Here is a 22,720-nt window from a genome sequence, read left to right as displayed (position 1 = left end):
CTGAAGATGTCTGGGAGATTTGTCAGTACAATTCCTTTCAAAGAAATGTAATATTTCCTTCAAATGCTCCATAAACTATGAACTTAACAGGCTTTTTTTAGCAGCTCTTGCAACACACACTAGTCTGGTCTGATGTCATTGTGGGGTCTCTACCAGCTGAAGTGTTTAGTGAATGGTTGTTTGGGGCCATACACATATTTCCGGTTTACAGTACAAGTGAGGACCCCGTTTGAGGTTTCTTTTGGTCAAAATTTAGTCCCTTTTTTGTGTAACTATAGATCTTGTCTGCCCTCAGTAGCATGGTTGACAGCTGGCTTAAGACACGATGTATGTTTCAAATCAGGGAATACGACGGAAACATGTTTACAGTCCAATCCAGTGACGTCTCCTTAGATTAATGTTTGAAACAGTTTAAGTGATACTGAAGTTTGAGACTTTATGATGAAGGATGACTGCTAAACCGAACCAGAAATAGGTTTTTAGTCGGACATCACTACTGTGATTCATTGACAATGTACCATGCTGATCTGCAGCTGAATTTCTTTTGATTTGCTCTATATTGTTGTTGAGGTGGTCAGTGGATTGGAACAAAAGATGGCCAGTCTTGTTGCAGTATTAAAAGACTATTCTTTTCTTTTCCTAAGGTTGACAAAGAGCCAACTGTGATTGAAGGTGTTGAGGTTGATTCTGCTGGCTCAGCAGATGAAGCTCCACCAATGTAAAAATCCTCCAAGACAAAGGTATTAATTTCTGAACTTCTTTTTATTGATAAGCTTCTAGCCCAACTGAGATGTCTGGGAGATTTGTCAGTACAATTCCTTTCAAAGAAATGTAATATTTCCTTCAAATGCTCCATAAACTGTGAACTTAACAGGCTTTTTTCAGCAGTCCGGCAACACACACTAGTCTGGTCTGATGTCATTGTGGGGTCTCTACCAGCTGAAGTGTTTAGTGAATGGTTGTTTGGGGCCATACACATATTTATGGTTTACAGTACAAGTGAGGACCCCGTTTGAGGTTTCTTTTGGTCAAAATTGAATCCCTTTTTTGTGTAACTATAAATTTAGCATGCCCTCAGTAGCATGGTTGACAGCTGGCTTAAGACACGATGTATGTTTCAAATCAGGGAATGCGACGGAAACATATTTACAGTCCAATCCAGTGACGTCTTCTTAGATTAACGTTTGAAACAGTTTAAGTATATGAAGTTTGAGACTTTATGATGAAGGATGACAGCTAAACCGAACCAGAAATAGGTTTTTAGTCGGACATTACTACTGTAATTCATTGACAATGTACCATGCTGATCTGCAGCTGAATTTCTTTTGATTTGCTCTATATTGTTGTTGAGGTGGTCAGTGGATTTGAACAAAAGATGGCCAGTCTTTTTGCAGTATTAAAAGATTATTCTTTTCTTTTCCTAAGGTTGACAAAGAACCAACTGTGATGAGGTGTTGAGGTTGACTGCTGGCTCAGCAGATGAAGCTCCACCAAGTCAAATCCTCCAAGACAAAGGTATTAATTTCTGAACTTCTTTTATTGATAAGCTTCTAGCCCAACTGAGATGTCTGGGAGATTTGTCAGTACAATTCCCTTTCAAAGAAATGTAATATTTCCTTCAAATGCTCCATAAACTGTGAACTTAACAGGCTTTTTTCAGCAGTCCCGGCCACACACACTAGTCTGGTCTGATGTCATTGAGGGGCCTCTACGAGCCGAAGTGTTTAGAGAATGGTTGTTTGGGGCCATACACATATTTCCGGTTACAGTACAAGTGAGGACCCCGTTTGAGGTTTCTTTTGGTCAAAATTGAATCCCTTTTTTGTGTAACTATAGATCTTGTCTGCCCTCAGTAGCATGGTTGACAGCTGGCTTAAGACACAATGTATGTTTCAAATCAGGGAATGCGACGGAAACATATTTACAGTCCAATCCAGTGACGTCTACTTCGATTAATGTTTGAAACGTTTAAGTGATACTGAATTTGAGACTTTATGATGAAGGATGACTGCTAAACCGAACCAGAAATAGGTTTTTAGTCGGACATCACTACTGTGATTCATTGACAATGTACCATGCTGATCTGCAGCTGAATTTCTTTTGATTTGCTCTATATTGTTGTTGAGGTGGTCAGTGGATTTGAACAAAAGATGGCCAGTCTTGTTGCGGTATTAAAAGACTATTCTTTTCTTTTCCTAAGGTTGACAAAGAACCAACTGTGACTGAGGGTGTTGAGGTTGAGCCTGCTGGCTCAGCAAATCAAGCTCCACCAAAGTCAAAATCCTCCAAGACAAAGGTATTAATTTCTGAACTTCTTTTTATTGATAAGCTTCTAGCCCAACTGGAGATGTCTGGGAGATTTGTCAGTACAATTTCCTTTCAAAGAAACGTAATATTTCCTTCAAATGCTCCATAAACTATGAACTTCACAGGCTTTTTTCAGCAGTCCCAGCAACACACACTAGTCTGGTCTGATGTCATTGTGGGGTCCATAGCAGCTGGAGTCTTTAGTGAATGGTTGTTTGGGGCCATACACACATTTCTGGTTTACAGTAAAAGTGAGGACCCCGTTGGAGGTTAATTTTGGTCAAAATTTAATCCCTTTTTTGTGTTACTATAGATCTTGTCTGCCCTCAGTAGCATGGTTGACAGCTGGCTTAAGACACGATGTATGTTTCAAATCAGGGAATACGACGGAAACATGTTTACAGTCCAATCCAGTGACGTCTACTTCGATTAATGTTTGAAACAGTTTAAGTGATACTGAAGTTTGAGACTTCATGATGAAGGATGACTGCTAAACCAAACCAGAAACCAAACCAGAAATAGGTTTTTAGCCGAACATTACTGCTGTGATTCATTGACAATGTACTATGCTGATCTGCAGCTGAATTTCTTTTGGTTTGTTCTATATTGCTGTTGAGGTGGTCAGTGGATTGGAACAAAAGATGGCCAGTCTTGTTGCAGTATTAAAAGACTATTCTTTTCTTTTCCTAAGGTTGACAAAGAACCAACTGTGACTGAGGGTGTTGAGGTTGAGCCTGCTGGCTCAGCAAATCAAGCTCCACCAAAGTCAAAGTCCTCCAAGACAAAGGTAATAATTTCTGAACTTCTTTTCACTGGGCTTCTAGCCCAACTGGAGATGTCTGGGAGATTCTGTTGGTACGGTTGCATTGGAAGAAATGTAATATTTCCTTCAAATGCTCCATAAACTATGAACTTAACAGGCTTTTTTCAGCAGTTCTGGTAACACACACTAGTCTGGTCTGATGTCATTGTGGGGTCCATAGCAGCTGGAGTCTTTAGTGAATGGTTGTTTGGGGCCATACACATATTTCTGGTTTACAGTACAAGTGAGGACCCCGTTTGAGGTTTCTTTTGGTCAATATTTAGTACCTTTTTTGTGTAACTATAGATCTAGTCTGCCCTCAGTAGCAGGGTTGACAGCTGGCTTAAGACACGATTTATGTTTCAAATCAGGGAATACAACGGAATCATGTTTACAGTCCAATCCAGTGACGTCTTCTTAGATTAATGTTTGAAATAGTTTAAGTGATACTGAAGTTTGAGACTTTATGATGAAGGATGACTGCTAAACCGAACCAGAAATAGGTTTTTAGTCGGACATCACTACTGTGATTCATTGACAATGTACCATGCTGATCTGCAGCTGAATTTCTTTTGATTTGCTCTATATTGTTGTTGAGGTGGTCAGTGGATTTGAACAAAAGATGGCCAGTCTTGTTGCAGTATTAAAAGACTATTCTTTTCTTTTCCTAAGGTTGACAAAGAACCAACTGTGATTGAAGGTGTTGAGGTTGAGCCTGCTGGCTCAGCAGATGAAGCTCCACCAATGTCAAAGTCCTCCAAGACAAAGGTATTAATTTCTGAACTTCTTTTTATTGGTAAGCTTCTAGCCTAACTGGAGATGTCTGGGAGATTTGTCAGTACAATTTCCTTTCAAAGAAACGTAATATTTCCTTCAAATGCTCCATAAACTATGAACTTCACAGGCTTTTTTCAGCAGTCCCGGCAACACACACTAGTCTGGTCTGATGTCATTGTGGGGTCCATAGCAGCTGAAGTGTTTAGTGAATGGTTGTTTGGGGCCATACACACATTTCTGGTTTTCAGTAAAAGTGAGGACCCCGTTTGAGTTTATTTTGGTCAAAATTTAGTCCCTTTTTTGTGTAACTATTGATCTTGTCTGCCCTCAGTAGCATGGTTGACAGCTGGATTAAGACACGATGTATGTTTCAAATCAGTTAATATGACGGAAACATGTTTACAGTCCAATCCAGTTATGTCTACTTCGATTAACGTTTGAAACAGTTTAAGTGATACTGAAGTTTGAGACTTCATGATGAAGGATGACTGCTAAACCAAACCAGAAATAGGTTTTTAGGCGAACATTACTGCTGTGATTCATTGACAATGTACTATGCTGATCTGCAGCTGAATTTCTTTTGGTTTGTTCTATATTGTTGTTGAGGTGGTCAGTGGATTGGAACAAAAGATGGCCAGTCTTGTTGCAGTATTAAAAGACTATTCTTTTCCTAAGGTTGACAAAGAACCAACTGTGACTGAAGGTGTTGAGGTTGAGCCTGCTGGCTCAGCAAATCAAGCTCCACCAAAGTCAAAGTCCTCCAAGACAAAGGTAATAATTTCTGAACTTCTTTTCACTGGGCTTCTAGCCCAACTGGAGATGTCTGGGAGATTCTGTTGGTACGGTTGCATTGGAAGAAATGTAATATTTCCTTCAAATGCTCCATAAACTATGAACTTAACAGGCTTTTTTCAGCAGTTCTGGTGACACACACTAGTCTGGTCTGATATCATTGTGGGGTCTACAGCAGCTGAAGTGTTTAGTGAATGGTTGTTTGGGGCCATACACATATTTCCGGTTTACAGTACAAGTGAGGACCCCGTTTGAGGTTTCTTTTGGTCAAAATTTAGTCCCTTTTTTGTGTAACTATAGATCTAGTCTGCCCTCAGTAGCATGGTTGACAGCTGGCTTAAGACACGATTTATGTTTCAAATCAGGGAATACGACGGAATCATGTTTACAGTCCAATACAGTGACGTCTTCTTAGATTAACGTTTGAAACGGTTTTAGAGATACGGAAATTTGAGACTTTACGATGAAGGATGACTGCTAAACCGAACCAGAAATAGGTTTTTATTCTAACATTACTGCTGTTATTCCTTTACAATGTACCATGCTGATCTTCAGCTGAATTTCGTTTGGTTTGTTCTATATTGTTGTTGAGGTGGTCAGTGGATTTGAACAAAAGGTGGCCAGTCTTGTTGCAGTATTAAAACACTATTTTTTTCTTTTCCTAAGGTTGACAAAGAACCAATTGTGACTGAGTGTGTTGAGTTTGAGCATGCTGGCTCAGCAGATCAAGCTCCAACAAAGTCAAAGTCCTCTAAGAGAAAGGTAATAATTTCTGAACTTCTTTTCACTGGGCTTCTAGCCCCACTGGAGATGTCTGGGAGATTTGTCAGTACAGTTACCTTTCAAAGAAATGTAATATTTCCTTCAAATGCTCCATAAACTATGAACTTAACAGGCTTTTTTTAGCAGTTCTTGCAACACACACTAGTCTGGTCTGATGTCATTGTGGGAACTATAGCAGCTGAAGTCTTAGTGAATGGTTGTTTGGGGCCATACACACATTTCTGGTTTACAGTAAAAGTGAGGACCCCGTTTGAGGTTTATTTTGGTCAAAATGTAATCCCTTTTTTGTGTAACTATAGATCTTGTCTGCCCTCAGTAGCATGGTTGACAGCTGGCTTAAGACATGATGTATGTTTCAAATCAGGGAATACGACGGAAACATGTTTACAGTCCTATCCAGTGACGTCTTCTTAGATTAATGTTTGAAACAGTTTAAGTGATATTGAAGTTTGAGACTTTATGATGAAGATTGACTGCTAAACCAAACCAGAAATAGGTTTTTAATCGAACATTACTGCTGTGATTCATTGACAATGTACTATGCTGATCTGCAGCTGAATTGTTTTTGGTTTGTTCTATATTGTTGTTGAGGTGGTCAGTGGATTTGAACAAAAGATGGCCAGTCTTGTTGCAGTATTAAAAGACTTCTCTATTCTTTTCCTAAGGTTGACAAAGAACCAACTGTGACTGAAGGTGTTGAGGTTGAGCATGCTGGCTCAGCAGATGAAGCTCCACCAAAGTCAAAGTCCTCCAAGACAAAGGTATTAATTTTTCAACTTTTTATTGGTGGGCTACTAGCCCAACTGGAGATGTCTGAGATTTTGTTAGTATGGTTACCTTTCTAAGAAATTTAATATTTCCTTAAAATGATCTATAAACTGTGATCTTAACTTGCTTACTTGATGAAGGATTACTGTATATCTGAAGCAGAAACGGCTTTGTAGTAGAATCACACAGCTGTGATACAACATTCCTTTTTACTAGTCAATGTTTTTTATGTTATTTAGATGTTTTTTTTCTATTTGTCCCAATGTTGGCAAGCCTCTTGCTTACAATATTCAGGTTTATTTTAAAGTACATTACATTTTCAAATATTACGTCACTGACTTCAGAATTAAAAGTCAGCCCTAATTTATAGTAACATCAGGACTTCATTGTCTTGTGGGTAGGGTTAGGGTTAGTAACAATTACCTTAGATGTTTACAAATATATATTTTTGGTATAATTGAGAAAAATAGCTTTTCATGGTGAGAAAGGTACAGTTATTAATTGGTTTAGGTCCTGTATTTAACTGTATTTTGCAGGAAGGGTCTAATCAGGCATGAGTGTATTTTACAATTTCAGAAAACCCTTCAATTATGATATTGCTTTGGTAACTTCATTTCATTGTTTTAAACTTGTTATTAACTTTGGTTTTAAAGGTTGCCAACCATGCAAGAGGAGGACTTGGAATGAGGGAGAGGTCCTTGCAGTCAAAAAGCACTTGATGGCATTCATCACCACCTGTAGAGTTCCAGGAAAAGCAGACTGTGATAAGTGTTTAAAACAAGAGCCTGTTGCACTCAGAAACAGAAATTGGCTGGCTGTTAAGTTTTACGTTAAAAACGGCTCTTAAAAACAAAGTTTAAAAACATTTAATTTCATGCTGCTTTTAAGTGCTTTTAGTTAGTCATGTCATAGACATTTCAGTTTGCTGTTTTTTTTTAAATACAGAAAGTAGTATATCTTTTAGTTTTGGCTTTGTTGCAGTACCTTTTTTACTGACAGTAATTTCAGTTTGTACTTTTTAAGTTCATTTGTTGGTTTAAATATTTACGGGAAAACAAAGCATCCTGTAAAGAGCTTGGTTAAGCAATAAATGTTTATTCTTCAGCATACTTTTTACGCCTTACTCAATCATTTAGTACATAGAAGGAAGATAAAAAAATACCTTTCATCTATTTTCAGATGCGTGAAAAGTACATCATATATGAGTTGTTGTAGATGCTTATGGCTGTGGGCAGGGAGGATTGTCTATATTATTCGGTATTCTAATGGATCTGAAGATGCCTCAGTGTTCAAACATATGAAAGAGGATGATCGGGGTTGTCTGTAATGTTTGTATTACAATCAATCAGTCAATAGGTTTATTCGACAAAACTCATTACATGAGTGAAAGTGAGCAGACAGAACAAAAACCTTCAAAGAATCCTTTTTTGAACAACCATCTCCAGAGGATTTCAACAGTAGTCCCCGGAACAGAACCAGCCTTCTTTATCAGGCTGTTAAGCCTTTTCAGGTCCCTGGCTCAGATGCTATTTAAACAGATGATGACAGAAGAGATGACACTCTCAACAACAGACTTGTAGAGTAAATTAATCAATCAAGATTACTGCCTGTGGCCCATCTTCTCGTAATTACAGGTTGTTCCTGGATGAGAGATTTACAGTCAATCAGAAGAACACAAAATTATGATATAATTTGCTAGGAAAAGGTTTTTTTGCAGAAATGTATGCATCATTTTAATCCCTTTATGTAATGTCTTTAAAAGAATACATTTAACAAAGCGTAATATGCTGCTCAATACTAGAATTTGACATATCTTGAGTGGCTACTCAATTTTCTTTTGTACCAAAGTGTAGATTTCATTGTGCATTGAGTCATAGTGGCTGTCAAAGCACTTTGAACCGGAAACTGTGCTACAGGTACTAAGAATGTAATAAAAACTAATTAGTGTGTATTTATGTCCCCACCCATTACTAAAAACCTGACAAGTCCCCAAGAGTCACCTTCTTATCATGTTTGGAACTCTAGTTAGTCTTATTGCAAATTTAAAGTGATATGTTTGTTCACTGCCCCTCTAGCATGCTACTTGATTTTTTGCAGAGCTGTGCTACTTTCAGAAAGGGAGGTTCCCAGAAAGCATGGTCTTGTCTTTAGTCCCCAGTAGGGCATATAAACAAGGCTAGGTGTGTGTGTGTGTGTGTGTGTGTGTGTGTATTTTTTCTCTTTGTTTAGTTTGGATGTTTACCAACCAGTGTTTCTGTGTGTGTGTATATGTCTGAGCTGTTTCCCGTGTCCTGTGAGTCGTTTTTCCACCTGAAAATCTGGTTTATTTACTGCAAAGTGTTGACAAGTGAGATCATTAAAAAAAAAGAAAAATGACTCTGACCCATGCAACCCATGCACTCCCACTAAACTTCATGCAACAAGTAGCTCAGTAGTTAAACTGCCGGCACAAGTGTCTCCTAAAACGACTTCATACGAGCCGGGAATAAAAGACTGAAATACGGCGATGTTCTCTCATAGCCTTTGTTCAACTTATTTTACAGCCTTATTGAGTCTTTAGTGAGGGGCTTGTGAACTCCTGCTGTGCAGACACTCTTTCTTTTCTATCCCACAGAGGGACTTTTTCTCTCTTTGAACGAGCCACTGGAAAGAAGGACCGTGTTTGCTGCTAATTGGAGCAAACACTGGAAATGCAACCTCAACACCTCCTCGCTTGAAGGTCTTTTTCGTTTTCTGTTGTGTCCTGGAAGATATGCAGACAGAAATGAAGGTGGAGACGCCCAGATAAAGAGGAACGCAGTGTCAAGAGTCCCAACAGGAGAATAAAAACAGAGCATGGCCTTGCACATGCAGCACGGTGTTTTACGTCAAGCACGCAAGTTAGATATCACATTTTTTTTTGTGTGTGTGTGAATTCACCCCGCTACAATACTGACATGGGCTGACAGAGAAAAAATAAAAAAGGGGGAGCGAGTTGGAAGTTTATCTTTTGCTGCATGTGAAGGAGAGAGGCTTTGCCATTCAGAAGAAAGCTGGATGGATGGAGCAGCATTTAAGACACAGTGACACACTCCATGTGTGACGAAGAAAACAAATCAACCCTCATCGTTCTGAGAAACCCGTTTTTAGTTTCTCCCAGAATCATCTCTTCAAAATAGCTGTTTGCTCCAAGCCGCGATTGTTTGGCAGCAGGTTCGTCAACACAGGTTCACTAAGTTTACATCTCACATTAAAAACGTATAACTTAACTTAACTACGTTGTCACAAAGACTTCAGCCGCACCTGCATCTTCACCTTCACCTTCAGAGCTCGAGTGTCTCCAGGGAGCATTTTAACATCCTGTAAACACATGGAAACCCTGCAGGCATGAGAGAGGCAACAAAGAGACACATGTAAAATATTTATTGCTAATTTAAATATTTGCAACTAGATCTGAAACTCTCGGCACAAGCCAACATAGTATTTATGGGGTTTGGATGCGCGGCTCGCATCGGGTAAGCAGCAGATTCAGACAGTCAGATTGTGCAGATGGGGTAAATGTGAAACAAATGGGCTCTCTTTGGGTTTGTGAGCGTCTCGTGACAAAAGCAGCAACAGGAAAGCGAAGGCAATCTGTGTTTTTTCCCGTCAGGATCCTTTTGATTTCCTTCAAGGAAGAGCAAACTGAGTGATTTGTGAGCTTAAAAAAAAAAACAAAAAAAAAAACAAAGCTGTCTTTGCTGGCCTCTGACTCCCTCGCTATCTCTGACCCGCCCACTTTCACCGTATTTATCTGACATGATTTCTTCTGAGCCACAACAACCTCCCAGCAGCTGAGAAAGGTCTGGGTAAAGTAGCTAAAAAAAAAAACAAACAAAAAAAAAAACACATCTATGAAGTTCAACATAACTTGGAGGTTGGGTGTGTATCGCAGTATTTCTGCCTAGCCAGTTATCACTGCTGGCCTTTCCATCGGTCGTGTAGCTGAGTAGAGACCGAACCTGGAATCACCAACTAAGGAACGGGCGTTTCTCTTCTGTCTAATCGCTGGGTTGGACCCTCTGCTCGGCCCATAAGCATTACCTTCTCCACAGACACATGCAGACATGCTGCAGTCATTTACAGTAGATGCAGAGAACAGCTAAACGTCGTGTCCCCTGACTCCTCCAAAGCAGCTTGGACCTCTGAGTTCACATGACTGCTGGTGACTCACATCAACCTGTGTGAGCTGCTCATTCGACCTCTGATGTGTGTCGGTAGAAAACAGGCCCACAGTGACCCCATGACCTGACCGGTCAGAAATGTTTTGCCAACAGGATTGACTCACGCACTATTAGGCAAGAAATCTTAGGTAGACCTTGCTTCCTAAGATTAACCTAACACAAATAGCAATTTAGCCAATTAGATTACAGCATTTGGGCATCTCCACGAGGCAAAACTCGCTGAAACTCAAACCGGGCAAAACCGCCCTGTTGATGCCAGAGGCCGGAGCAGAAAGGATGCCGTCTCTGAACGAAGAACATGTCGAACCTTGAAGCAGATGGGCTACAGCGGCTGTAGAGCCACTGCTGCCAGACAGCCAGAAACTGATGCAGCTCACAAAGGTTCACGAAGATTACCGCCTGGTGTGGAAAACCTCATTTTCAGCTGCATCTTTTGGAAGGTAGAGTCGGTATTTGGCATAAAACAACAGGGAAGGATGAATGTAAACAGATTTGATACAACAGTTCAGGCAGCTGCTGATAGTGTAATTATGTGGGGGAAATGTTCTTGTATTACTTAGGTCACTTTTTACCAAATGACCCTCATTTAAACTCAAAGCCCACCTGAGAGTTGTTGCTAACTTTACGAACGCAGTTTATCTCCTGATGGAAACTTCCGGCAGGATAATGCACCATGTCTCAAAGCTCTGATAGCGTCATCATGGGTTTTGAATGCCAAAAGTGAAAGAGGCATGGGTTAAAAGCTTTGTGCAGCATTCAAGACATGAGGCTGACATTTAATTTGTCATTGACAGGGTTTGTCACATGTCTGTGTTTCTGCACAACACATTTGACACATTTCACTTTACGGTCACAGCTAAGAAACATGGCATCTTTCTGTGCAATATCATGAAAGTGCTTCGTCTACTTTATATTCTCCATCAGTCTCTGTTTTTTGCTTTCAGGGTGATGTAATGACATAACAGTCAATTTTAAACTCTAAATCTCGTAACTCACACTCACGTCTTGTTCTGAAACTGGCTCTGTGAACTGGCAGGGCAAAACGCTTCAAGCGCAGGCACCGAGCGTGCATGGTGTCTGAATCCACATCTTGTTTGTATTTCCCGTGACCTGATATGAGGAGAGAATGTCCTTCTCGAGAGGTATGAAGGTTTCTTCTGGAAATTCCTTCAGTCTAGGTCAGCCAATGAGAAAGTGGGACTGTGTTCCACACCCACCCGGCTCTCATGTATGTGGGAGATCCTGAATGTGTGGACGGATTATCAGACAGTGGGCCCCAGTCTGAAAGCACACCACCGACAATGCCCCATCCTCTTTACAAAGGGAAAAGACAGACAGTTTTTTTTCCTTTTAATCTTTTTTTGTTGCTCTCAGCTTCATCTTCCCTGTAATTTCTGCATTTAGTAAAGGTCATAAGTCGTGTGTTTCAGGTGACACAGTCCTCTCAACATGAAAACGTGATGTTAAACCTTTGCCTCTTTTCAATGTACACAGGAAACATCTGTCTTCCTTCTATAGTGGGTAACAATACAGCTACAGCGGTGTATGCCATGGAACATGAGGCTCACGCTAACAGAGCAGCTGCTTGGGGGCCCCCCACACTTACAGTGAGGCCCCATAGAGCAGTGGAGCTTTGCCAGTTGGACCGTGAATATTTTCCTCAGACTGAGACGACTGCTTCTGATTATAGTGTCCACATTTATAGATTTACATGGGTGTCAAACTCCAGCACTCAAGGGCCACCGTCCTGCAGTTTTGTGCCACAGGTACACAACACTGGAATCAAATGGCTTAATTGCCTCCTTATTGTGTAGATAAGTTCTCCAGAGCCTTGCTAATGACATATTTACTCTATTCAGGTGTGGTGCAGCAGAGAAACATCTAGAAGTTGCAGGAGTTTGACATGTGCTCTGGTTAACAATAAAAGTTTTCTGATGGGTTCATGTTGCATGTCTCCTCATCGTGGCTCACAGCTCAAAGCTGATCTGACTGAGCGGGACTCCCAAAACTCCCGATTCACTTCTGTTACACGAAGGAGCCGAAGGAAGTGGAGCAGGCAGCTTTCTGCCAGAAAACGTCCATCACTTGTTCTGCTTGGGTCTTGGGACCTCAGAGCTACTACCGAGGAATGAGTTTTAAAATTTAGATGAACAGTACAGCATGAGGGAAATATGTGTTGCTGATGAGGCTGGTGGGTGATGGGTTGGGTCCAAGGCTGGTGGTGAACATGGGTCAGAAAAAAATGAATTACTACGGCTGTTCAGTGTTTGGATTTTTCAGCCAAACAGAAAATGTAAATAGTTCTGAATAAATCAAGAAAACTTGCCCTATTCCATGATTTCCCAATAATAAATTCTTAATTTCATTCAAGATTTTGATTTAGAGCTCGTTGCACATCTTTGCAGTGCCTTTTGAAAACTATTGACACTTTTCCACATTTTGACATGTTGCAACAAAACACTATACAACATTTTATTTGGGTTTTTGTGTGATATACCTATACAAAGTGTCCAGTATGGAGATGATCATACTGTATGTGTTTTTTTAAACCAAATAAAAATCTGTGCTACATGTGCTGCGATTATAGCTGCAGGTCTCTTGGGTGCATCTCTTCCAGCACTGTGACATTTGTCAGAATTAGATATTTATAAAATGAAAGAATTGAGAGTAAATTGTAGTCGGTCCATTGTCTAAACCGACTACATATCTGTGCAAGGCTTGAGTTGGGCTTCACTCTGGACAGGTCACAAGTCCATCACAGGACAGTCAAATATACACTAAACAAACAACCAAACCACACACACTCACACTCATTTCAAGGACAAATTCAAGAGGTCATTTAACCCAACAGTCAGGATTTTGGACTGCAGGAGGAAACTGGAGTACCTGGGGAAAACCAACCTGCTGCAGAAAATGTCTTGGCCAGGATTCCATCCTGTTTTGCCGCAATGCAGCAGCGCTAACAACCTTGCTGTCCTAAAAATAAAATGTTTGCTACAAACACAATGAATCAGGTTTTCTTTCACTAACTTGTTTCAAGAGCGCTTTTTAAATTAGTTAGAAACCTTTTAATATCCTAATGCCTGACAAAAATACCTATTACCACATCATTTTGGCAGAAGATCAAAGGAAAGTGTCGTGTAATCACTAAAACCAGACACACAGACAGTTGGGAGCTGACACTAATGGTGCTCCGTAAATGAAACCTTCTGCTTGGCTGACAGGGGCCCCGCTTTCCTCACAGCAGGATGACCAACCTCCTTAGGTTTTTTTTTTTTTTTTAATTTAGAGCTGGGACAGCTTTTAGTCTCCGCCCCCCAAAACTCTCCAGCCAATCACGCTTGAGTATTCAAATAAGCCACCCATTAAGATGACCTGCAGCGGCAACTGTTACAGACCATAAGCAACTTCACCCTTAAACCGCAAACAGCTCACCACTTTGTCACCGGTGCTTTGGGTTTAAGTGGATCCACAACTATACGACCAACCAAAAAAAAGAAAAAAAGAAAACCAACAAAAAACTTTAAAATCAAAATCAAGAGGATAAACTCAGTAACAATATGGGAAAAGAAATGATTTACTTTGTGGCTATTTGGATAACTTTGGGAAGCATCCATGCAACTTTTTCTTCAGATGTCGAACCCACCGCCAACTCAACTGCTTTTGGTAAGACCCACATTTATTCTGATGAGACACGCAGTTTTAAACGGAACAAAACGTGAAGCAGGTGTAGGTGATAAATATGTGGATAGCAGGTTTATTGCTGCACGCTGCTCCACTTTTGACCGGTAATAACCCGTCTTTAAAAAGAGCGCAGGTCCGCATTCAGCTCCATGTGCGTGACGAAAAGCAGCAGGCAGGAGCTTTTTTTTTCTTTTTCTTTTTTTTTTTTGTCTGAGGATAGATAAGAAGAGGGAGGAAATGGTTGGTTAAAGTTGATATAGAAAATAATTTAATTTCTTCACACAATAAGGTTTATTCATATTTGTATAATAAAACACAACTGTTTTACTCGGGTTGAGCACCTTTTGCGCGTTGAATTTTAATTAGACCGGCTCTTTTTAACACTCGCTCCGATCCATTAAGAATGATTCCTTTAGAGGAAAACTGGAAAAACCCGCATTCAGTAATTTGGTTTAATTAAAAATGTAGAAATGCCATCGCGTTATCAAAAAAATTGAGTTTCCCCGGTAAAGATTCAGAAAGGACAAAAGGGGGCGACACTGTCACGCCTTATTTAATCACTTACAAAAAAAAAAAACGTTGTTCACAATTACCGTAACTTGCGCACATTTACTTTAATAACAATCAGCCAACCAGCATGCTTCTCTGTGAACAAATCCCTATTGTCCAACCTGACAGAACAGATTAACCTCAACGATCCGCTGCGCTCTCCGTTTGTTTTGCAACAGCAAACAGCACAGTCACCGATGCGCCTGTGCCAACCACCACTGAATGGATGACGGATTTCACTGACATCGTGTCCAAGTTCTCCCTGCGCACCGCCGAGCTCCCGGATGATGATATGTGCTACATGGTGGCCGGCAGACCAGAAACCATCACCGAGTGCGCATTCAACCCAGAAACCCAGACCTTCATTGTGATACATGGCTGGACGGTTAGTGACACTGAAACTTCACTTTTTGTGTGTGTGTGTGTGTGTGCGCAAAGCTTCTGCGCAGCTATGTTCAGGCAGTGCAACCTAAAATTGCATCACAGATACTGAGAAAAAAAAAAAAGAAGAAATCCTGCAACATATGATGGTAAAAAAAACACAAGCTGTGGAGGGAAAACAGCACACAGTCCATGCATGCATCTTCTGCTGTAATTTGATTTAAAACCAGTCATGCTGCACAATTTGAACCTGATGATACCTTGGCCAGAATCCAACAGAACACAGAGGCAGTGCTGGATAAATCACGCCATATGGCAGCTGACCTCACTGACCTGACCATGTGTGCATTGTCACCCACATGTTTTCTGCAGCACAAGCTAAACTACCATGGGAGTAAAACAAAAATGGGAGAATGAAAACGTGATCTCACTCAAATAATAAGAAATATTGATAATAAATGCAAGAGAAGTTGAGTCTTCTCCAGCTCTGCTTTGTCCTTTAACCTGCTGCTGTTCACCACCTGTCAGACGGCGATAATAATTGTTTTACACCTTTGCTTACAAAAAAGACAAATTTGGAATATTTTGGAAATAGTTAAAATCTCAGAAAACGTGGACAGTTTATGATGTGGAAAATGAAAAAGTCCCACACTGCTGTGATCAGCATGTCTGTTCACCAGCTGGCTTCAGTTTGGCTATCAGAGCAGATAGCCTGACTAATTAACCAGCTCACATCATGTGTGGGGCATTTAAAATGCAGAATGGCAAACCAAAAGGGATAAAATACTGTCCAATAACCTCTTAGAAAGTAGTGCACATTCAATATTTATGATGCAAAATACAAAAACTGTGATAGCAATACTCAAACTATTACATGCTATATAATCTTAGCAGCAGTTTGAGTGATTTTGCTTCCCTTATCTACACCATGTTGATGCTCAGGATTATTACTCAGATTTAGCATGGTGATGGTTCTCATACCAGTCGATTCCTTGACAGAGCAAACGCGATGAGAAACTGGTGTTACTTGGTTACATTAATACAATCTTATGTTTCACAGTTCTTTGAAACATAAGGCATCAACAGCACAAAACGTGACTATCAGCATTTGCCTGCAAACCTTTGTAAAATGCGCTGAGGAGATATTTATTTTTCAGTTTTTTTGTTCATACATGGGCCACCGTTTCACCTGCTGCTTTTATGTTTTGCCCTGCAGGTAACAGGGATGTTTGAGAGCTGGGTGCCCAAGCTGGTGTCCGCCTTGTATGAGCGCGTGCCAACTGCAAACGTGATCGTGGTGGATTGGCTGACCCGCGCCAACCAGCACTACCCCACCTCCGCAGCCTACACCAAGCTGGTTGGCCGAGACGTGGCCAAGTTCGTTACCTGGCTGCAGGTGAGCCGTTGGATCACCCTCTCTCTGCATTAGCTTTTTGAGCGCTGTAAATATAAGATGTGACTATTGTCGAGTTCAGATCATTGGCTAAAATCTGCTCCGTAATGCTCTGTTCCCAATGAGGCCATGTGGTTGTGCTTGTCTACGCTATGAGATTTTAAATGGCTATAAACACATTTTATAGTCATGTCTGCGGCTATTGCTGCGAGGCTTAGTGTTAGCGAGGGCACGGCTTTTGCAACAGCCCAGAGCTTTCCCTTTACTTATGCAACTTCAAACTTTAAAAGCAGTCTAGAAATTGGCATAGCATGAAATTTCACCGAATCCTTTCTCTGCATGGTTTCCCACATTCATTCCTGGGACAGAATGCTTCAGAGCCTTGTCAAGTACAGCTTGCATTTCTGCAGGCTTCCCTTTCGATTGTGTTAAAGCGTTCCTTGCACACGCCTCACCTGTTTTGTTGCTTTGCAGAAAGAGCTGCAGTTGCCCTGGGAGAGGATCCATCTTTTGGGATACAGTCTGGGAGCACATGTGGCCGGCATTGCTGGAGACCTCACTGACCATAAGATCAGCAGGATCACAGGTGACTCCTGTTAAATGACTACCAGGATTCTTGTACAGTTTGAAAAAGTCAGCAGTTTGATTTAAAGGTTTTGCAGTTTTGGTTCAGTATCAATCCATTTGTTAATGACATAACTTCATATAAAGTATTAGATCTATGGTATTTATATGCTAAAAATGTTTAAAAGCGGCTGAGGACTTTGAAAAATTGACTGGGAAATAACTCAATTTTGACATATAGGAACGTTGGGTTATAATCTAAATTTTAAAAAAGACCTCGATAAAGTTGTGAAGATGTTGTAACTACATTTTTTTAACATGCTGTTTGGTTATTTTAGTATTAAATTGAGTTCTTGAGGTTATTGGTGCATACCTTCATGTATATATGTCCGAGTCTGTCAGCCTCTACATTCCAGGCCTCCATTGTGTGTGTGCATGCAGCCAATTTGTTTCAGATTTAGAGCTCCAATTTGCTTCTATGAAGTTGATCCAGCTTTAAAATCTCTCTGACCTCCTTCAAATAATGGTGTGTTTACTAGATCTGAGAGCAGTGGGCCATTAAGCACCATCAGACTTGTTTTTTTTTTTGCCTGCACAAATCAGAAGGAGGTCAGACTGAAAACATACTTTCAAGCCTTTAATGCTTTGAAACACAACTGTTCCCAAATGGTAGCATTTTATCTCCAGTCATGTTTATCTCCACAGCTGATCGATTGTTTTGTTCTCGTGCCCAGGTCTGGATCCCGCCGGTCCCACCTTTGAGCACGCAGACGAGCAGAGCACTCTGTCCAGAGGTGATGCCCAGTTCGTGGACGTCCTGCACACCAATACCAGAGGCTCTCCAGACCGCAGCATTGGCATCCAGAGGCCAGTGGGTCATATTGACATTTACCCTAACGGAGGAACCTTCCAGCCGGGTTGTGACATCCAGAATACCTTGCTGGGGATTGCATCAGAAGGGATCAAGGGCCTCCAAAGTATGTAACTCAAAACCTCCCAGGCTTCTAGAGATAATGAATTAGCTTTGTTTTTTAATTATATTGGTCTTAGGAATAGTATATTGTTAACAGATTTAAGTCAGAAGTCAGTGAGGTGCTTGCTAAAACAAATGGTTGCAGGTTAAAGTGTTTTTGCCTCCATTCATGACATTCCAAGCTAAAAACACGAAGTGAGCAAAAATATTAAGTGTATTTCTTCAATATTTTGTTGCTTCATGCTTTTAGAAACCAGAACTTTGCGTTGGATGCCTTCTGGGTCCTCTTTTGTGTCTGTCTATGAATGAAAAAAGGAGAACAAACACCAGGAAGTAATTTTCTGCCTTCGCCAGCGTTTATCTGCAAAAACCGAAGAGTCTTCTTGCCTTCTTGCTTGCAGATATGGATCAGCTTATCAAATGCTCCCATGAGCGCTCCATCCACTTGTTCATCGATTCGCTGCTGAACACCCAGCAGCAGAGCATGGCCTACCGCTGCAACTCCAAGGACGCCTTCAACAAGGGAATGTGCCTCAGCTGCAGGAAGAACCGATGCAACAAGCTTGGCTACAACATCAACAAGGTCCGGACGGCCCGCAGTGCCAGGATGTACCTCAAGACTCGGGATATGATGCCTTACAAAGGTAAATCGCCACAGAAACGGCGTGAAACTAAAGTAAACTCGACTTTTTCCACGGAGAGGGAAATTTGTACTTGAATGTTGACTGCAAGAACAGAAAGGAAATCTGTTTAACATCTAAGAAAAGTAGAAAAGTCTTTGTGGATTTACATGCTTTTGTCTGCATTACTGGGAGTTAAATCGTGCACATGCCTTCATTAAAAGTAATCCTCAGATTATTAACTACCGTGGCTCGATACTGTTAGAGTAAATGCGTCTCCTTGGACCCGACAGTGATTGTGGAAACTTAATACAGCTTCACAAGGACAGCAAGCTCCATGCATTCATGAGGTCATGGGTATTTTAGTTGCTAAAGTATGCTGAAGTAAAGTGATACCTGTGTATTACTTTGGCAGTGGAAAAGTTTTTTTTATTTTTTTTATTTTTTTTTTAGAAATCACAAATCAGCAAATGTGTAAACATTTACTTTATAAATAGCAAGCTGTTTCAAGAGCTTCTAAGGGTCTGCACATGCATGCTTGAAGCCAAACAGGAATATACTAATCTGTGTTTAAAGCTCTAGTCAGAGGTGAAATAAAGCCTAAATAGAAATGTATCATTTCACTGAGAGTGAATCTTCTTTCCATCCTGCAGTTTTCCATTACCAAGTGAAGGCCCACTTCTTCAGCAAGGACAAACAGAGCTTCAGTGAGCAGCCAATCAAGATTTCACTGTATGGAACCCACGGAGAGAAGGAGGACGTCCCGCTTGTCCTGTACGTACACGAAGCTGAGCGTGCAACACAGAGTCGCAAAGACATGCAACTCAGCAACAGTGTTGTTCACCAGCATATGTTGGTGGAAATGAGGGACCGAGACCGATTTCAGGTTTCAGGGTTTGTGAGAACATGTCAATTCTGATTTTAGATCATTTCTAAAAAACTACAAACAGCTTTTTTTTTTTTTTACCAAGACAACTAAACTGAAAGCGCAAATATCCTAATAATAAAATGTTCATAGTAAACTAAAATAAGCAAAACTCTCAATTGCATCAATGAAAATCCACAAACATATTGTGGATATACGTTTGTGGATAAGGGTATCTATTAATAAAATCAAAGCAAAAATAATACAAAAATAGTGTATTTAATTTACTCTTTTACATACAGATTATAGTTTGCCAATAATTTTTGTGTACCTCAAAATACAGACGTAGACTCTTAACAAAATGTGTTCCTTTCATCCCTTTATATTCATTTAAAACAAATAATTGCTGTTAAAACAACTTAATATTTTAGAGGAAAGAGATGTGATTTTAGAGTTATGTTGGTAAAATCACTCATTCCTTTAGCAGCGTTTCTACGGTCGATTACTAATAATGCACAGCAGGACCCGAAGGGGACGTCACACTGTATGTGTTAGAGAATGGGTGATGTTTCACAGCTTCATAGTTCAACAGGATGTCACTAATATTACCAAACAAAGTCAAAAAGATTGCAGAATGGATAATCTAAATGGTTTATAGCATCTTCTGTTGGAGCCACTATCAGAGTTGTGTTAGTTAGCATAGCAAAATGCAATCAGTTGTCCATTTGTTTTCCCTTTAGCAAAGGTAAACCCTTACTTTACCTAAGCCTCCTGCAGCTTTCAGGCTTTTTATTACTCCCAACAAGTCAGTGGGACTAAAAACAGCTAACTTTCAATCTCCTTCCTTCAATCATTACTTCTACCGTGAAGAGAAATGTGATCAGCTCAATTTGATACATAAAATGGATTCAGTAATCAGAAAAATTATTTCATTTCTTTAGGCTAAGCTTAAAATTTATGAATTCTGGTCAGCAGCCAGTTTCTCAGTGAATCTTTACATGCAATAAAACTAATCAAATGGGCCAATCTCTGATCATATTTCCTACTTCAACCCATCAGGCCCACCCTTGACAGCAACAGCACCTCGTCCTTCCTGATCACCACCGACGTGGACATCGGTGACCTGATGATTGTCAAGATTCGCTGGGAGAAGGACGCACTTTTCAGCTGGTCCGACCTTTGGGGCAGCAGCAAGTTTCACCTCCGAAAGCTCCGCATCAAATGTGGCGAGACTCAGTCCAAGTGAGTTCCTGGTCTTTATACTAACATTTACTTACTCAAGAATTAAATGTTTATTGTTGACTGAACATATACTTTATCTGTGTGACTGCAGGGTGATCTTTAACGCAAAGGAAGGAGAGTTTGCTTACCTTGTTAGGGGAGGGGAAAATGCAGTCTTTGTCAAGTCAAAAGAAGACACACTGAGCCGTAAAGAAAGACGGTAAGTTACCGTCACTCATATAGACCAAATCCTGATGAACCTAAACCCGATCAGCATCGAATCTGATGTTTTCATCTTTTCCTCCTGCCAGGATGCACAGACTCAAGACGCAGGGCAGTCTCTTTGGTCAGAACGAGGCTTGAGGAAAACTTGAAATCATTCACCGGAATCATCATCCATCTTTAGCAGCGCCGCCAAAGATGGACAGCACACAGAAACACTGGGGAACCGTTTGCGGACACCTGGACACTTAGTGAAAGCTCCTGTCTTCCTACTTCTGCCCTGAAACCAACCCAATCTCATCCACAGTTTATGAAATCAGTCTTCTTCTGACTTCCTGCGTCTCTCTTCAAATTCTGCTGCTGCTGCTGCAAAAAAAGTTACTGGTTTCATTTTTGAGGATGCGCTTGTTTTATTTGTTTTTTTTTCTTTTAAACAACTGTCCATTTTAAGCAGCTATTGCTGCTTTGTAATCATTGTTTATGCTTGTGTATCATGTATGAACTGTTTTTACTGACTTTGATGTAATTTCAGAACCCTGAAATGTTGTGTTTTCTTTGCCTAAGTGAACTGGGATTATTGATGACCTGTAAATGATTCTTAGTGATAGGCATAATCATGGCACATTTCTGTGTTTGCGTTTGTTTTCTAATCAACCATTTTGTGCCCACAGTTACTTTTTTTTTAACCACTAATTACCGACAATCGACAGGGACCAAAGAAACTTTCGCTACCTACTGAAGTCGATCATAGTGTTCCTTGTAAATACTGTAATCAGAAACAGCGATATTTTCTTTTTGAACATGAGCCACATGCTAATACCTAATCTCTTGAAGTGTTGTTTGTTCTTTGGTTTTGCTGCGTTTTGTGTCATTGGTCAGCATTTAAGATGTGAAGAATGGTCAAACTGCACCATATTGCACCATATTGAAATGCATTCTTTCATTTCAGTATTTTTAAGTACAGTGAATCACAGCCATTCATTTAATTATCCAGAAACAGAGTTCCAACTCATAGTTTTACACAGGACCACAAATTGAGCATAAAAGAAGAAGAAAAAAAATCACCAAGCAAGCCTTAATGTTCTCCATAAATCTCAAGACGAAGACTTCGCACTGTATTTATTGATTGTACATTTATATATTTGTATATGAAGCTGTAATATATGTTGGCAGGCTTGCATTGCTGCTTGTATTTCTATAAATGAAGCATTTTTAAATGTTTTTCGTGGAAAAAGCTTTGGGAGCGTTGGTTAGACTGAGCCACCTGTTGAGAGCATTGACTTTTTTAATGAGCCGGAATCCGGTGCACTGTTTCACAGAAAGAGCCCAGGAATGGTATAATAAAGAGCTACACCCCAGATCAAGATATTTTCTCCTGCTCAAGTTGCTTTTGAAAAATAATAGAATTTATAAATACGCTGGACACAGACTAGGGCCTGTGTAAGTGGTGTTTTCATCAGGTGGACCCTCATTTTCCTCCATATTTGAAGAAAACAGGCTCTAAATTGTAACAAAATGTTAGTATACATGCCTTTTCATCTCACCTCTCGACAACTTGACAGCTTCTGCAAGTCTGAGCTAGATAATGAGGGTAAGAGCTCTTATCCAGTATCAGGAAATTCTTGAAGACAATTTCATGTCATCTGTAAAATAGTTGAGGCTGTGTGCCTTTTGACCTTCAAACGCTGATAATAACCAATGATAAAATTCACCAAGGCTTGGTTCATGAAGGAGTCCTTGAAGATACTGGTGGTTGCAGTATGCACACAAAGTCATAATTATCCCAGAACTTTATGCTTTTTTTTTTTTTTCCGTTT

General features: G+C 40.3%; 2 protein-coding genes across 2 annotated transcripts; both read left to right on the top strand.

Annotated features, from left to right (window-relative positions):
- Window positions 1-2,166: 2,166 nt before the first annotated feature.
- LOC145551468 (uncharacterized) lies at window positions 2,167-7,338 on the top strand. Its single transcript, XM_081606429.1, has 6 exons — window positions 2,167-3,094; window positions 3,782-3,877; window positions 4,562-4,657; window positions 5,345-5,440; window positions 6,127-6,222; window positions 6,883-7,338. Exons 2-6 carry the CDS (start codon window positions 3,854-3,856, stop codon window positions 6,946-6,948), a joined length of 378 nt encoding a protein of 125 aa, XP_081462555.1. The 5' UTR covers window positions 2,167-3,094; window positions 3,782-3,853; the 3' UTR covers window positions 6,949-7,338.
- A 6,474-nt stretch (window positions 7,339-13,812) lies between these two features.
- Window positions 13,813-22,269, top strand: lpla (lipoprotein lipase a). The gene is made up of 10 exons (XM_008406924.3): window positions 13,813-14,097; window positions 14,844-15,049; window positions 16,262-16,441; window positions 16,913-17,024; window positions 17,737-17,979; window positions 18,377-18,619; window positions 19,249-19,369; window positions 20,520-20,702; window positions 20,794-20,901; window positions 20,993-22,269. The coding sequence occupies exons 1-10, from the start codon at window positions 13,992-13,994 to the stop codon at window positions 21,042-21,044; spliced, it is 1,554 nt and encodes a 517-aa protein (XP_008405146.1). The 5' UTR covers window positions 13,813-13,991; the 3' UTR covers window positions 21,045-22,269.
- Window positions 22,270-22,720: the final 451 nt, after the last annotated feature.

The sequence above is a fragment of the Poecilia reticulata genome, chromosome 4, assembly GCF_904066995.2.
Source record: "Poecilia reticulata chromosome 4, P_reticulata-male-v2, whole genome shotgun sequence".
NCBI classification, from domain to species: domain Eukaryota; kingdom Metazoa; phylum Chordata; class Actinopteri; order Cyprinodontiformes; family Poeciliidae; genus Poecilia; species Poecilia reticulata.
Note: the sequence above shows the minus strand (reverse complement) of the source record. Positions and strands in the feature narration are given on the sequence as shown.

Bases quoted from the DNA above. Each gene is read 5' to 3' on its own strand.
- LOC145551468 (XM_081606429.1), top strand. From the start codon at position 3,854: ATGTCAAAGTCCTCCAAGACAAAG. The intron at 3,878-4,561 runs GTATTAATTTCT...TCTTTTCCTAAG, and splicing joins CAAAGTCCTCCAAGACAAAG to GTTGACAAAGAACCAACTGT. The intron at 4,658-5,344 runs GTAATAATTTCT...TCTTTTCCTAAG, and splicing joins CAAAGTCCTCCAAGACAAAG to GTTGACAAAGAACCAATTGT.
- lpla (XM_008406924.3), top strand. From the start codon at position 13,992: ATGGGAAAAGAAATGATTTACTTTGTGGCTATTTGGATAACTTTGGGA. The intron at 17,980-18,376 runs GTATGTAACTCA...TCTTGCTTGCAG, and splicing joins AGGGATCAAGGGCCTCCAAA to ATATGGATCAGCTTATCAAA. The intron at 20,703-20,793 runs GTGAGTTCCTGG...GTGTGACTGCAG, and splicing joins TGTGGCGAGACTCAGTCCAA to GGTGATCTTTAACGCAAAGG.